A 13450-nucleotide genomic window follows, 5' to 3' on the forward strand; every position below is an offset into this window, starting at 1 on the left:
ATATTCGCCTCTAGATTGTTATTTCGAAGAATATGGAAGAGGTTCTTATCACCAAAGTTATCCATTAGAGATTTGATTCTAATCAAGGTTCGAGCAAGTTGGTTGTCCTTTGGGCCTACTCCTTTTACAATGTATTGGATCGTAATCATAGGGTATCCCACTATGATAATTTTGTCCACACTCTTATCTCTGGCAATTAGCAATCCTTGCAGAAGGCCATACATTTTAGCTTGGTTATTGGATTTGCTTCCTAGTCCCCAAACATATCTAACTTCAATTATTCCCTCGGGATTAATGAGAATCCCACCCCCTCCTGGCCCCCCCACTTAGGTTTACAATGCTAATCCTAAGGTTTATAATATTAATCCTAAGGTTTAACGTTTATTTTAGGGTTTATAATATTTACCTCAGGGTTTGGGAGCTTTGGGTTTATATTATTAATTCCCTGTGTTTAATATTATTCCCCTTAGTTTATAATCCCTTGAGTTTATTAGTCGCTTGCCTTTATGATATAAATGTCTTGGGTTTATTAATGTAAGGGTTCATATTTGTAGGGTATAATGTTATTCACAAGGTCTATAATATTAATCCCAGGGTTTAATTTAAATATGTTGGGTTTAAAATCCATAAGGTTTTTAATACAAATTCCTTGAGTTTATTAATCTATTGGGTTTATGGTATCTCTTGGTTTTATATTAATATCTTGGATTTATAGTATCAATCTATTTGGTTTACCAACAATTATTATAATTAATAATTAATATTTTATTAATATTATTTATTAGTTAGTTATTTAAGAGTATTAAATAATACTAATAATGATAGTAATAACAATGATAATATATAATTTATAGATAATAATATAATTATTAATGTTAATATTAATAAGCAAATAATAATAAATGTGGCTTGCATATCGACATTTATCAATTACATTTATTAATGTGGTTGTGCTAGTACATATATTAACTCTACTTAACCTCCATCACTATTTTTCCAATGAACAAAAAATACGCTAGATCTTAGACTTTTGTGATCCATATTGTGAATAATAATGTCTTTCAGATTAATCACATGATTAGGATTTGGTGGATGTTTCGAACGAACTAATGTGGTTCATCCTCAGGACAAAGGTGAAAAAATCAGTCGATCCTAAGGAATAAATAACAAGGATGCATCAAGACCCAGAGTTAGCCCTTAAGAATTAGCCATTAGAAAATTAATTATTAAATTAATTAAAGTAAGATTTAGTTATAAATTAGCTGTTAGGAATTAATTATTAAAATAATTAAAAATTAGCTATTCTTTATTTTTTTTAATTATATATATTAAAAATAATAGAAATAAAGTTGCAAGAGTACAAAATTTGGAATTAGACGTTGGTAAATTAGTTACTAAATTAATTAAAATGATAATTTGGAATTAGCCATAGGTAAATTAGTTACTAAATTAATTAAAATGATATTTCTTTATAATCATACAAATCTTTATTGATTAAAATAAAAAATTAATAAAATAATTAAACAAAATAATAAAATAATAATAAGAAAAAGTTTAATAATTATATTAATTAAAGAGAATTCCAAAATAAGAAAACATTAAAATGCGTCATAATTCTAATTTAAAAAAAGGGAAGAAATAAGGGGTTAGACTTAAGAAGACATGGTAATCCAATTCTTGATTTCCAATTATCATTCTTGTTGAGATTCATTGCATGTTTCTCAATCTGGATAGCCTCTGAGTTTTCTATAGTGGAAGCGATCAACCCTAGCAATGACTTTGGAATCCCGGAGCTATTTCTTATTAAATCCTATTTTCCATCTTTATCATAATGATGAACCACAATAAAAAAATTCGAAAATTTTTAACACAAAAAATCCCATATAATTAATAAAAAAACTTTTCTTCGTTGATTATGGATCTCAAAAATCTAAATTGGATTTTTTTTTTTTTAATTATCAAAATCTATTACTATGCCATACCTAATATTCATATTATAAACTAAATTTAAGTGAACATATTTTTAGTGTATTAAAATAAATGCCTAATATCATATTAAAAATTAGTGTATTCTGTCTATTACTATACATGCATAAGATCATATTAGAAACTCATGCATTGGAATGATAGACTAATTTTCAACTGTTTTTTAAAGATATTTTCCAGTAATAAAATTTTATAACTACTCGTTTACTCTAACTTTTTTGTTGTTGTGAATATGGGAAGACATACGTTAAAAAATCGAGAGGGAAGATGGATGTGTGTTAAACATTTGAACTTTCAGACAAACAGCCTTATAAACCCTTCGTGGGCCATATTAAGATGGATGTATTCTACATCTCTGAATACCCAAACCTACACAGGCCTACGATAAACCATCTCTCAGTCGCCTACCAGCCGAGGAGAACAACGGATTTCTATCAGTAGAATAGTTCCATTGATAGACGACATTTGCGACTCGGAGCACAGGGCTAGAACAATTTCAAGGTTTTAAGCAGTTTTCTGGAGGCTTGGATTTGGCCAGCAATACTCAATTGGAGGCAAAGCTAAGGCAGGAGCCCAGGGAGACTTGTACATGAAAAACTTCGCAGCCTGCGGTTCTGGGAGATTTGAAGGTTGAGCAGTTTTGGCTATTAAACATTTCTTCTAAAGCAAGCTTTGACAGATTCTGTACAGTGATAGTTTCTGCGGCCTTTTAAACGGGGCAGAATTGAGGGATTCTAGGTCGCCGTAAGTGCGATTTTAGGCATTCGGCTGCGCTTCCTCGTATTGCGAAAAGTTAATTAACAGATAGTTTCTTCAATGGCTGCTACCTTCGGCACCATTAATACTGCCACAAGTCCTCACAATCCCAACAAATCCTTCGAGGTATGCATTTCTTTTTCAGTCTTTTCCTCCTGTAAATGTGGAGTATGCCACAGCATCCAGAAATATGCCTAATGTATAATTACATGGTTTTGAGCCTGTTACTAACCATCCCTATTACATTCGAAGTCTGTTCCATGCTTCAGTGCAGTTGAGTTAGGCTGGCTTCGCTTTCTCAAAGTAAATTGTTCCATGCCAGTAAATAGTTTACAGCAGAAGACTTTAATTAACATCGCAATTTGGTTGTAAGTCCTTCAAGGATGTTTGCCGAGAGACAATTTACTCGCATTCGAAGTAGTATATAATTTCTAAATTAATTCTTGGTAGGTGTCTGGAAAAAAAAGTCGCCTTTATAGCCCCGCCTGGTCTATATATATATATATATACAGGGTTATACAAATAGTACTTTATCGAGGAAGGGGTTTTTGTTTCTGGCAGGCACAGAACACTGTCTCCGCCTGGATAGATATGACAATATAGCATAACAATTGGCTGCGTTAACATCTGTTTTGGGACAATTGAACTCAGGTAGAATCAAGTGCACTTGATTTACCATTTCATGATAAACCACAACATGGAGATGGGCTTGAATATTTAATATAAACACGTGGCCTGATACTCAGCTGCCATGAGTTTGTTCCCTACCTCAAGGTGCCCTAGGGCAATCCTAAGGTGCTGGGTAAAGCCCTTGGGAATGGAACCTAGGTCGATGGTGTCAAGCTCCCAATCCGCAGGCCTTAAGGGGAACATTGGGGTGGGCTTGGGTACGTAATATGAAATATGTGCCCTAAGTTTAACTCCTACCTCCATGTGCCCTCATGATTGTCAAGTAAAGCATTTGGGAATGAAACTTTGGCTAATGGTGCTGAGCTTTTTGCTTCCCATGCTTTAAGGAGAAGTTAGGATTCAGTAGTGGGCTTGGGCTTGTAATACATGCACTTGGGATTCATTTGCAGGTACCATAAGTTCAACATCTACTTCCAGGTGCCTCTACAGATGCCTGGTAAAGCCCTTGGGAATGGAACGTTGGTCAATGGTTTAAAATCACTGCTTCCCAGGCCTTAAGGAGGACATGGGTTGGGCTTGGTTTGTAAGATGAGCACTAAATATTCATCTCTGGGAGCCACAAGTCCAACACCTACCTCCATGTGCCCCATGGCAATATCAAGATGCTAGGCAAGGGTCATCAACCCCAGGCCCATTGGGTTACTTGGCATTCATATTTTATATAGCAGCCAATTTCATTATGTCCATGTAGATTTATAGTAGGTAAGCACGAGAAAATGTCTTTGACCTCCTAAAGTCTAGTCATCGTTTTTCTTTTTTTTGTTATATGTGGGTATTTTATGCACGAGTCATGTTATACTGTTTTATTGGCAATCTATTACAGAATAGTGTTACGTCATCTTCATGAATCAGGTAACACAATAAGATGATTATCTTCGTAATTTATTTGTTTTTCAGATCGTTCAGCCCCCAAACGATAGTATCTCAAGCCTATCTTTCAGTCCAAAAGCTAACTATTTGGTGGCCACATCCTGGGATAATCAGGTTTGTTCTCAACTGTCTCCATTTACTGAAATGAGGACTCGTTCATATGAGATTTGGGGATAATGATATTATTGTAATAATTTTGGACTGGTGTTTTGTTTTGATCTTCTGTTATATTTTGGAACTTGGATTACCAGGTTAGATGCTGGGAGGTCCTTCAAACTGGGGCTAGCATTGCAAAAGCAGCAATGTCACATGACCAACCGGTGAGGTGCTTCAGATTGTGGTTGGAATTCTAGTACCTGTTATTTTTTCTTGTGAAGTTTATTCAGAAGTTGTAATATGCTTGCAGGAACCAGGGCTGTAGCTTACTTATGGCAAGAACCATTAATGAAGTTTTAGAGTATGCTTCTAAGTTTTTATATTATGTAATGCTTTGTATGCAGGTTCTCTGCTCGACATGGAAGGATGATGGCACTGCTGTTTTCTCTGCTGGCTGTGATAAACAAGCTAAAATGTGGCCACTGCTGACTGGGGGTCAGCCAGTGACTGTGGCCATGCATGATGCACCTATTAAGGAAATTGCATGGATTCCAGAAATGAACTTGCTTGCAACTGGAAGCTGGGACAAGACACTTAAGTATGTATATGATGGTTTTCTTTGATTCCGTCTCTCTTTGCTTATATATGTTATGAGGTTGCTTGTAAATGTTAGTGGAGTTGTGATCTTATGAATTTTAAACCCATTGGAGCATAGTGCCAAAAATTTAATATCTTTTAGGCTTTGAGTCAAATAGAAACTTCTCATCTGGCTAAAATCTTTATAAAATTATATGAGATTAAAGGGAAAAAAATGTTAGATTGACCCAGGTCCTAGATTAACTACTCAACATTCTTCTTATATACCCAATAATTGTATGTAGCTCACTGCCATAGCCTCGTACCTATGCAACCTCGTTAGAAACAGACACACCTGCCTTTTAATTTGCATCAGCATTGTATTCTGCAAATCTTCATATAAATTGTGTTGTATCCTCATATTATTTCAAACTGTGATTCTTTCTTTTTATCATACATTTTGATATGTACCATGTTATGTATTTACTACTAGATAATTCCTTTAGTTATCATGCTTGAATGTACCAGCTTCTAGAAAATCTCTTGAAAGCTGAAATCCCATTAATATTTTTTGTGTTGGTTGATAGTTGCTTATCATTGTCCCATCTAACAAGTTTTTAAAGCTAAGATAAACTAGATCAGAAGCTATGCAATCTAAGCAGACATGATACTCGTTTCAACTTATCATATACATATACCTTATTATCCCAATACAGAACCATGTGCTCCATGGCACTGTCTTTGTTTGCACTGGCTTAGCCAATCTCTATTCCTGATGGCATGCATATCTTTCTAGTGACTGTCAGTCTTTTCTGCTCCAACACAGTTGAAGAATGCAAGAAAAGCAGGAGCTTTTAGTGTAGGTCACCCATTATTTTTTGTTGTTGTTGTAAAAATATACCTTATATTTACAGAAAAGTATTTACAAACAGCAAATCAAAAGGTGAAAGTGTATATACAACGGAGCTTATATCAGTATCATCTTCTATAAGACTAGTAATGCAGAAACAAAGTCTATATAGGTTACCGATTCTAAAGATTGAGCATCTCTCATCAATAATGCACCCTCATTCAACAGCTAGTGATGTACCTCGTCACACAACATGGAACAAAAAGTAGACAAATAACTAACTTCTTGCTCAAAAAGAAACTTACACCTAATCTTCCAAGGACAAATAGAGAAGAGACAGTCAGGCACTGCCAAATTCCAAAGAAGGAAGAGTGGACCAGATAGCTACAATTGCCAAACAAGGCAGCACACTAGTGAGCCCTGCATTGAAGGAGAACTAAATACTAGTCCTGGTTATCCTTCCAAACAGATTAGAAACTGTGTAATTTGTCTGCTCACTTCTCTTCTAGATCAACTGACACCCCATCTTGCATTGAGAGTTGGAGCTAACAGATTCTGCTAAAGCAACAAATGTTAAAGCCTTTGTGATTGATACGACTGCATGGACTGACCAAAGCTCCACCCTGCATTCCTGCTGTTGATTTAACTATGGTCAGTCTTCATGATGTATGTTTGAGTCATTATGAATTTGTAAAGCATTTTTAAAATGCTAAGAGTCAACAGAAAATTATTTTGTGTCAAGTCCCATTTGGACTTTCAAAAGAAAGAAATTTGAAATTATTGAAATTAAAGTTTTGGCTCCAAAATATAAAGTCAGCCTCCTTTTAGTCAAATCGGCTTCATCAAAGAATTCAGGTTGTCTCCATGTAAAGACACACCCATTCGGCCAAGGGAAAAGGCTATATAAAGACCTCGCACTCCTCCACATTTGAGCAAGAAATCAATCTCTTCTTCTCTGTATTTTGGCCTACTCCGAGGCAGCGGCTAGCATCTGTGGCAAGATCTGTGGTAGTAGAAGGTTGCATCTGTGGTAGTAGAATCTCGCACTTGTCTGAGGCAAGAAGGATCTGATCTGAGGCATGCAAATTCTACTCTGAGGCAGCAAAGAAGTGTATTTCTAAGGCTACGAAGAGGAGCACTCTGAGGCAGTGAAGATCTGAAATATATGGCAGCAGAGAAGGGTAACTCTGAGGCAGCAAAGTCTAAGGTCCGAGGTCAAGAGGCATAGATCAGAGCATGTGTTTGGGCCCGATTGACTTGACTTGGAGGATGGACCTTGTACTAGGTTTGACCTAGTTGTTGGCTTAGATGTGTCTCTGTTGAATTGAAGAATTCTCTATTGAAAAAGTTTGCTGGCTTTTTCTCCATGAGGGTTTTCCCAAGGTAAATCTTTGTGTTCTTTGTGTGGACTGTCTCTTTATGATCTTCCTATCTTAAATGTTTTATGGTTGATGTCTTCTGCATAACTATTGAATGATGGAATATTGAATATGAATGTGAAAGGATAAAAATCATAAAAAATAATTATCAGTAAGAAGACCATGTAAAAATCAACATGGTATCAGAGATAAGGTGAGAAAGGCAGCCGTAGAGGAGAATTTCTTTTGTGTTCTATGAACAAGCCCTAGAAAGAAGAACCAATCTCTGTGATCGAACCTCTGTGGCTTTACTTTGTGGAATGGCAGCTAACCATACTCTTGTGATGAAGCTTGAGTTTTTCTCTGAGGTACTAGTCTGAACGACATGATCCTATAGCTTGATCTGTGGTGAAGATCTGAGTCCACTGTGTTGCAAACTGAGACTTTTGTGTGAGATATCTTGTAAAGAGAGGCCTCCATTATAGATATGTCTACACAGGAGGGCAGGAATACTTGTAAAACAAAAACTTTGGACTATATCTTTTAAGTCCTAGTCTGATTTCAAATTCAAGATCGAAGTTTTATTAAGAGTCTGCCTATACCTCAGATTCTTACCTCAGTTAAGGGACCAAAATACATCATTCAAGATACCTTAGTCACTTAGATCAGATGGGCAAGTGATCTCTCAGAAAATAAGTTTTGTTTTGATGTAATTAACATTTCAGAAGGAAGAGCATGCATTATTCTCAAGGAGAAGTTTTCTGACTAGGTTGCAGATCTAGTATAGTTCTTGTTATTGAAAAAGGGGTCAACTTGCAAAGCAATTCGGTTTATGATATAACCAAGTCATGAATCCACAAGAAGGCAAGCTACAATTGGGGAGAATCAATGATCCAAAATTCTCAGACTTTACAATAGCAAGAAGATCTAGGGCCTCTGGGCCGAATCTCATAAGACCAAAGAAGTCTCATAACAAGTCTCAGAAAATCCGACTACTTCAGACGAAGAACAAGACTGCCTACACTTTTGATTCCTCTTTATGATACATATAGATCTCATCTACAAGAAGGCATAATGTTTTGCGTCGACATACTAAGCCGACAAGGTCATTGTTCTCACAAGGCTTGCAAAACATATTACAGTTGCTCAAAAGGAGATTGAGGCTGGAAAATGAAGTTCCATATTCAGTTCAGCAAGGCGTAATCCAAAGATTGTTGCTTGAAATATAAGGGTCGAAGTTCTTGAGAAGAAGAAATATATCCTGGATACTCGTCTTAGATGAAGGCATGAAAGGAATCCCTTTGAAGAATGTATGTTTGTTTCTCTATCTCAATGAATGAAGGGTTGATGCCTCAAATTGCTGGACAAAGTATGATCATAGTCCAATAGTGAATTCAGTAAAGCACTGAAGATGCAAGTCTACATGCGTTATAATATGTTACTCATGATAAGACACAACTTGTTATGTTCTCTCTTAGATTAAGTATTGGGTAATTGTGAACCATATTTGTGCCAAGAATGTTTGACATTTGAAGGAGAGGTTGGATTATGAAGTCAAGTTGGACTTGTAAGAGGCATCTCACCTCTTTGGAATTATCTGGCTCATTGATAAATCGTAATCTGAGCCAAAGGAAGTAAAATAGTATTGACACTACACAATTGACACGGTGAAAGCGTTTTTCAGATTGGCAATTTTCCTGACATGTTACAATGATATAGGTTCTTGAGCTAGTATGAAATCCTTGAATGAGATGAGATGTTGATATGCAAAGCCTGATATTGTAGAAATTCCTTGTAGATTCAACTGCTAATTGTAATTGACTAAAACAATAGACTTGAATCTACTCTACCAACTGTGAAAACAATTAACGATCGCGAAATTATGAAGCATACAAGAGAAAGAATTCAATCAACACATTACACAATGATTTCCTGGGGAAAGCCACAGTTAAAAACCCCTGTTATCTGTATATTGCATTAGTCAGAAAATATGAAAAGATTACAATGCTTTGGTCAAGCTCGAGCAACCTCTGCACCATCTCTATCTGTCCCACTGCTTCCTAGACAAGCCTAGGCCAATACTTAACCAATTTTCTGCTTGCCCAAGTCCTTATTTCCTTGCGCTGTTTCTTTGGGAATTAGACCCTTGTTAATTAGGGAAATTCCTCAAAGGAATTGCGCAATCCATCATAGGCCTTCCTCTAACTGCATGCACCACCTGTACAATTCAGATGATTATACAATTGATAGTACACTGTCTCTAAACTCCAATCTCAACTGGGTAACTCTTAGATCTAACATGCATGAGTTGTTTATGAGTGAATCATCAGTTAACTGGTTGAACACATGAAGCAACACCCCACTTCTGACCTCTTACTAGTTCCTCCATCAGTTGGAACTAGTTTAACTGACTTTAACTCAGTGAAATTGAATTAATTAATTACAACTCAAAATAAACTCAACCATGGCTCCTATAAAGTAGGAGACGCTCTACTTGACTCAAGTTAGACTCTCAACTCGAATTAATTGAGCCAACTAAGTCAAATTAACTTAGTTAACTAATACAAGTTGTCATGTGATGTGGAATTACAATTTTATTCCTAATTTTATTCAAGGACAATTAAATTAGGATTTTCCTTTGCATTTTCAACATTCCCTCTCAACAAGAAAGGGATTATTTGCGACCTCGATACTACTTCTATGAAACTCGAATTTGCATTGTGACAATGCCTTTGTCAAAATATCTGCATCCTGTTCCTTTGTAGGGATGTACTCCAGCAACATGATTCTCCTCTGCACATAACCTCATAGATGGTGATGCCGGATGTCGATATGCTTGGATCGATTATGAAAAACTGGATTCTTAGAGAGTTTGATACAACTCTAATTGTCATAGTAAATCACGATAGGATCCATTTGCTGACCAAATAACCCAACAAGGATCGTCCTCATCCAGATGACCTCACAAGCTGCTTGACTAGCAGCCATGTACTCTTCTCTTGCCGAACTTAGTGCAACTGATCTTTGCTTCCTGTTGTACCAAGAAACTGCTGCTGACCCAATATTGAAGATTCTCCTTGATGTGCTCTTCCTGCCGGATGGACTCCCTACCCAATCTGCATCTGTGAAGCCTTGCAGCTTCACTCCCTTTGTCTGTCTGTACCAAAGACCAGACTGAGTGGTGCCTCACAAGTATTTCGACACATGTTTAACTGCCTTCCAATAGAGTTTGGTTGGCTTAACCATTACTTGACTAAGCTGGTTAACTGCAAAACATATGTCTGGTCGTGTGTTCACCAAATACATAAGTGAACCCACAAGCTGCCTATAAATAGTAGCCTCCACTACTTCACCTGAAGTAGCATCTTTCTTCCTCCAATTTCCTACTAGAGGAGTCTCCATGGGTTTGCTGCTCTCCATGTGGAACTTCTTCAATATCTTGTTGGCATATTTGCCCTGAGAGACAAACAATTCCTCATCTCCTTGCCATACTTCCATACCAAGGAAATAATGCATGAGCCCCAAGTCTTTCATCTCGAATTCTCTTCCAAGATCCTCTTTTGCAAGATTTTACTAGCTTCTCATCACCTGTTAGAATTAAATTGTCGACATATAATACTATAATCAACAATTTACCTTCAACCACAATATGGTAAAGGTTCCCATCCGCTTCACTTTTGGTGAAGCCCACCTTGGTGAAATAGCTGTCAATCCTGGTGTACCAAGCACGAGATGCTTGATTCAATCCATATAGCACACGCTTGAGTCTGCCCACATGCGACTCTCTGTTGAAGGTCTCAAATCCTTCCGGCTGCTCAATGTGCATCTCTTCCTCAATCACTCCGTTGAGGAATGCCGTCTTCACATCCATCTGATGTATCTTCCATCCCATCTGCACTGAAAGTGCTAGAATAGATCTGATTGAAGAGTACCTTGCTACTAGAGCAAAGGTCTCCTCGTAATCAATTCCCTCCACTTGAGAGAACCATCTGGCCACAAATTTGGCCTTGTGTTTCTCCACACTCCCATATGCTGCTTTCTTTACCTTGTAAAGGCATCTAGAACTCACCATTGACTTGTTGGCTGGTCTTGGGACTCCTTCCCAAACACTGTTTTTGATAATGGAGTCATACTCCTCTACCATGGCATCAACCCATACTAGTTGCTGCACTGCTTCCTCGAATGAGGATGGCTCAATCTCTACACTCTTGCTCATCAGAGCCATGTAGCCAGTGTACCGATTTGGTGACCTCCTTTGCCTGTGCTGTGATGTGGGTGCTCCCACATTCTCTCTAGCATCATGCATCAATTTGTCAGCCTCTCTGGTGCGCTTCCTTCCATCTCTGGAAGTCTCTGCATGAGTGGGTGCTTCCACTCTTTGCTCCTTTGCATGTGGCTGCTCCACATCATCCTGAGGTTCTTCCTTTGGAGATAAAAGCTCCTCATCTCCATGCAACTGAAGCTCCCTCTCAAGGGAACATCTCATGGCCTTCTCTTCATCTAACTTCACATCTCTATGAACCACTGTCATCCTGTGAGATGGCAGGTACACCTGATAGTTGTGAGGTGTATCAGTGTACCCCACAAATATGTCCAACTCAGCTGTTGGCTCTAGCTTTTTCTTTGCATCCTGGGTAACATGACAGTAAACTGATGAACCGAAGATCCTGAAGTTGCCACATCTGGTTTCTTACTAGAAAAAGCTTATTCTGGTGTACTCATCCCGGAATCTGATCAAGACTCCTCTTCTGCACATATACAACTGCGTTGCATGCTTTAGCCCACAAGTGCAATGGTAGGCCTTGATCATGTAATATCACCCGTGCAACTACCACAATACTTCTGTTCTTCCTTTCAACCACCCCATTTTGCTATGGGACATGGGGTGCTATTAACTCCTGTCGAATGCCTTCTGATGTACAGAAGTTCTTGAATTCATTCGACACATATTCTCCATCGTTATCGCTCTTGAGAGCCTTTACTTTCCTGCTAGTGTCTTTCTCAACAAGTGCTTTAAATTCACAAAATTTAGAGAATGTTTAATCTTTCTTTTGCATGAAGAAAATCCAGCACTTACGTGAGAAATCATCTACAAATATTACATAATACCTATGCTTGGCCGTGGAGGCTGTCAAGAACGGTCCACACACATTTGAGTGAACTCTTTCAAGGATCGCTTGCGCTCGACTGCCCTTATCATGAAAGGTGGCTCTGGTGTACTTCCCCAATGTACACCCTTTGCACGCATCTCTCTTCTCTAGTGTACCTTTGGTGTTGAAGAAAAATGTAACTAGGTTCGGTCTTTGTCAATATAATTTTGATCTTGGTGCTTGTCAAGAAAAATAAATATTATTTTTATAAATTATACGAATGAGTTTCTTGCTCATTCCATAGATCTAGGAAAGTCAAAGAGTCAAAATTATGTTGAAGAGCTCTTCTTGAGCATTTATGTAATGTACATGGGTCAACCTAGTGTCAAGTAGCCCTCCAAGACAAGCACCATCCTTCAAAGAAGAAGACTGCAAGCAAAACAATGAAGAGAACATCATGTCGGCCTCAAAATATGTATATTAATGTAATGTCGGCTCATATAAAAGACACAACGATTCACTTGGACATGTCAACTAATTATGGAGGACGAACTACTATAAATACCCAGCTAGGGTATTTGCAAAACTATACAATAGAATTTTGGACATCTCTGAAATTTCGTATGAGGTGCAGGAACTTGGATTCCTCTGAATTTTGGATGGGTGTAGGATTGTAATTTTGTATGGGTGCAGGACTGTAATTTCAGATGGGTGCATGACTGTAATTTTGGATGGGTGCAAGACTGGATTTTGGATGGGTACAATGGTGCAGGAAGAACAAAATTTTGGACAAGGTACAGTGGTGCGGGAAGACCAAAATTTCGAACAAGGTTGAGTTGTGCAGCAAACCCGAATCACTGGATTTTCGGATAGGCATTACAGTGTTACACTTTCTTGGCATAACTATGATCTCGGTGTAAGGAGAATACAATTAGAATCTCGGTGGAGCATGCTACTAAATGTTGTCACAAGTCTCGGTGGAGTGCAACAGTGGAAATAACTCGTTGACATGTTGAAGCAAGCAATGGTGCAACAAGTAAGGACCTCTGTGGTACTACTATAATGATCTCAATGAAGGTGCAAAGATGATCTCAGTAAAGGCACAATGATGATCTCAAGTAGTAGTTATTGTGCAACAATGATGATCTTGGTGAAGCAGTAATGATGATCTCAGTAGT

At 37.6% G+C, this 13450-nt stretch overlaps 1 protein-coding gene across 1 annotated transcript in view; it reads left to right on the top strand.

The window, feature by feature from the left end:
- Nucleotides 1–2210: 2210 nt before the first annotated feature.
- Nucleotides 2211–13450, top strand: part of LOC149153428 (protein RAE1-like) — a 302126-nt gene continuing 290886 nt past the window's right edge. The window contains exons 1-4 of the mRNA XM_089440171.1: nt 2211–2868; nt 4330–4416; nt 4554–4622; nt 4803–4996. Of these exons, the coding sequence (XP_089296297.1) occupies nt 2803–2868; nt 4330–4416; nt 4554–4622; nt 4803–4996 (416 nt within the window). The 5' untranslated portion in view covers nt 2211–2802. The remainder of the gene's footprint in view (nt 2869–4329; nt 4417–4553; nt 4623–4802; nt 4997–13450) is intronic.

Source organism: Pinus tabuliformis, chromosome 9 (assembly GCF_031772625.1).
Source record: "Pinus tabuliformis cultivar Carrire ecotype Pingquan chromosome 9, CPIR1, whole genome shotgun sequence".
NCBI lineage: Eukaryota > Viridiplantae > Streptophyta > Pinopsida > Pinales > Pinaceae > Pinus > Pinus tabuliformis.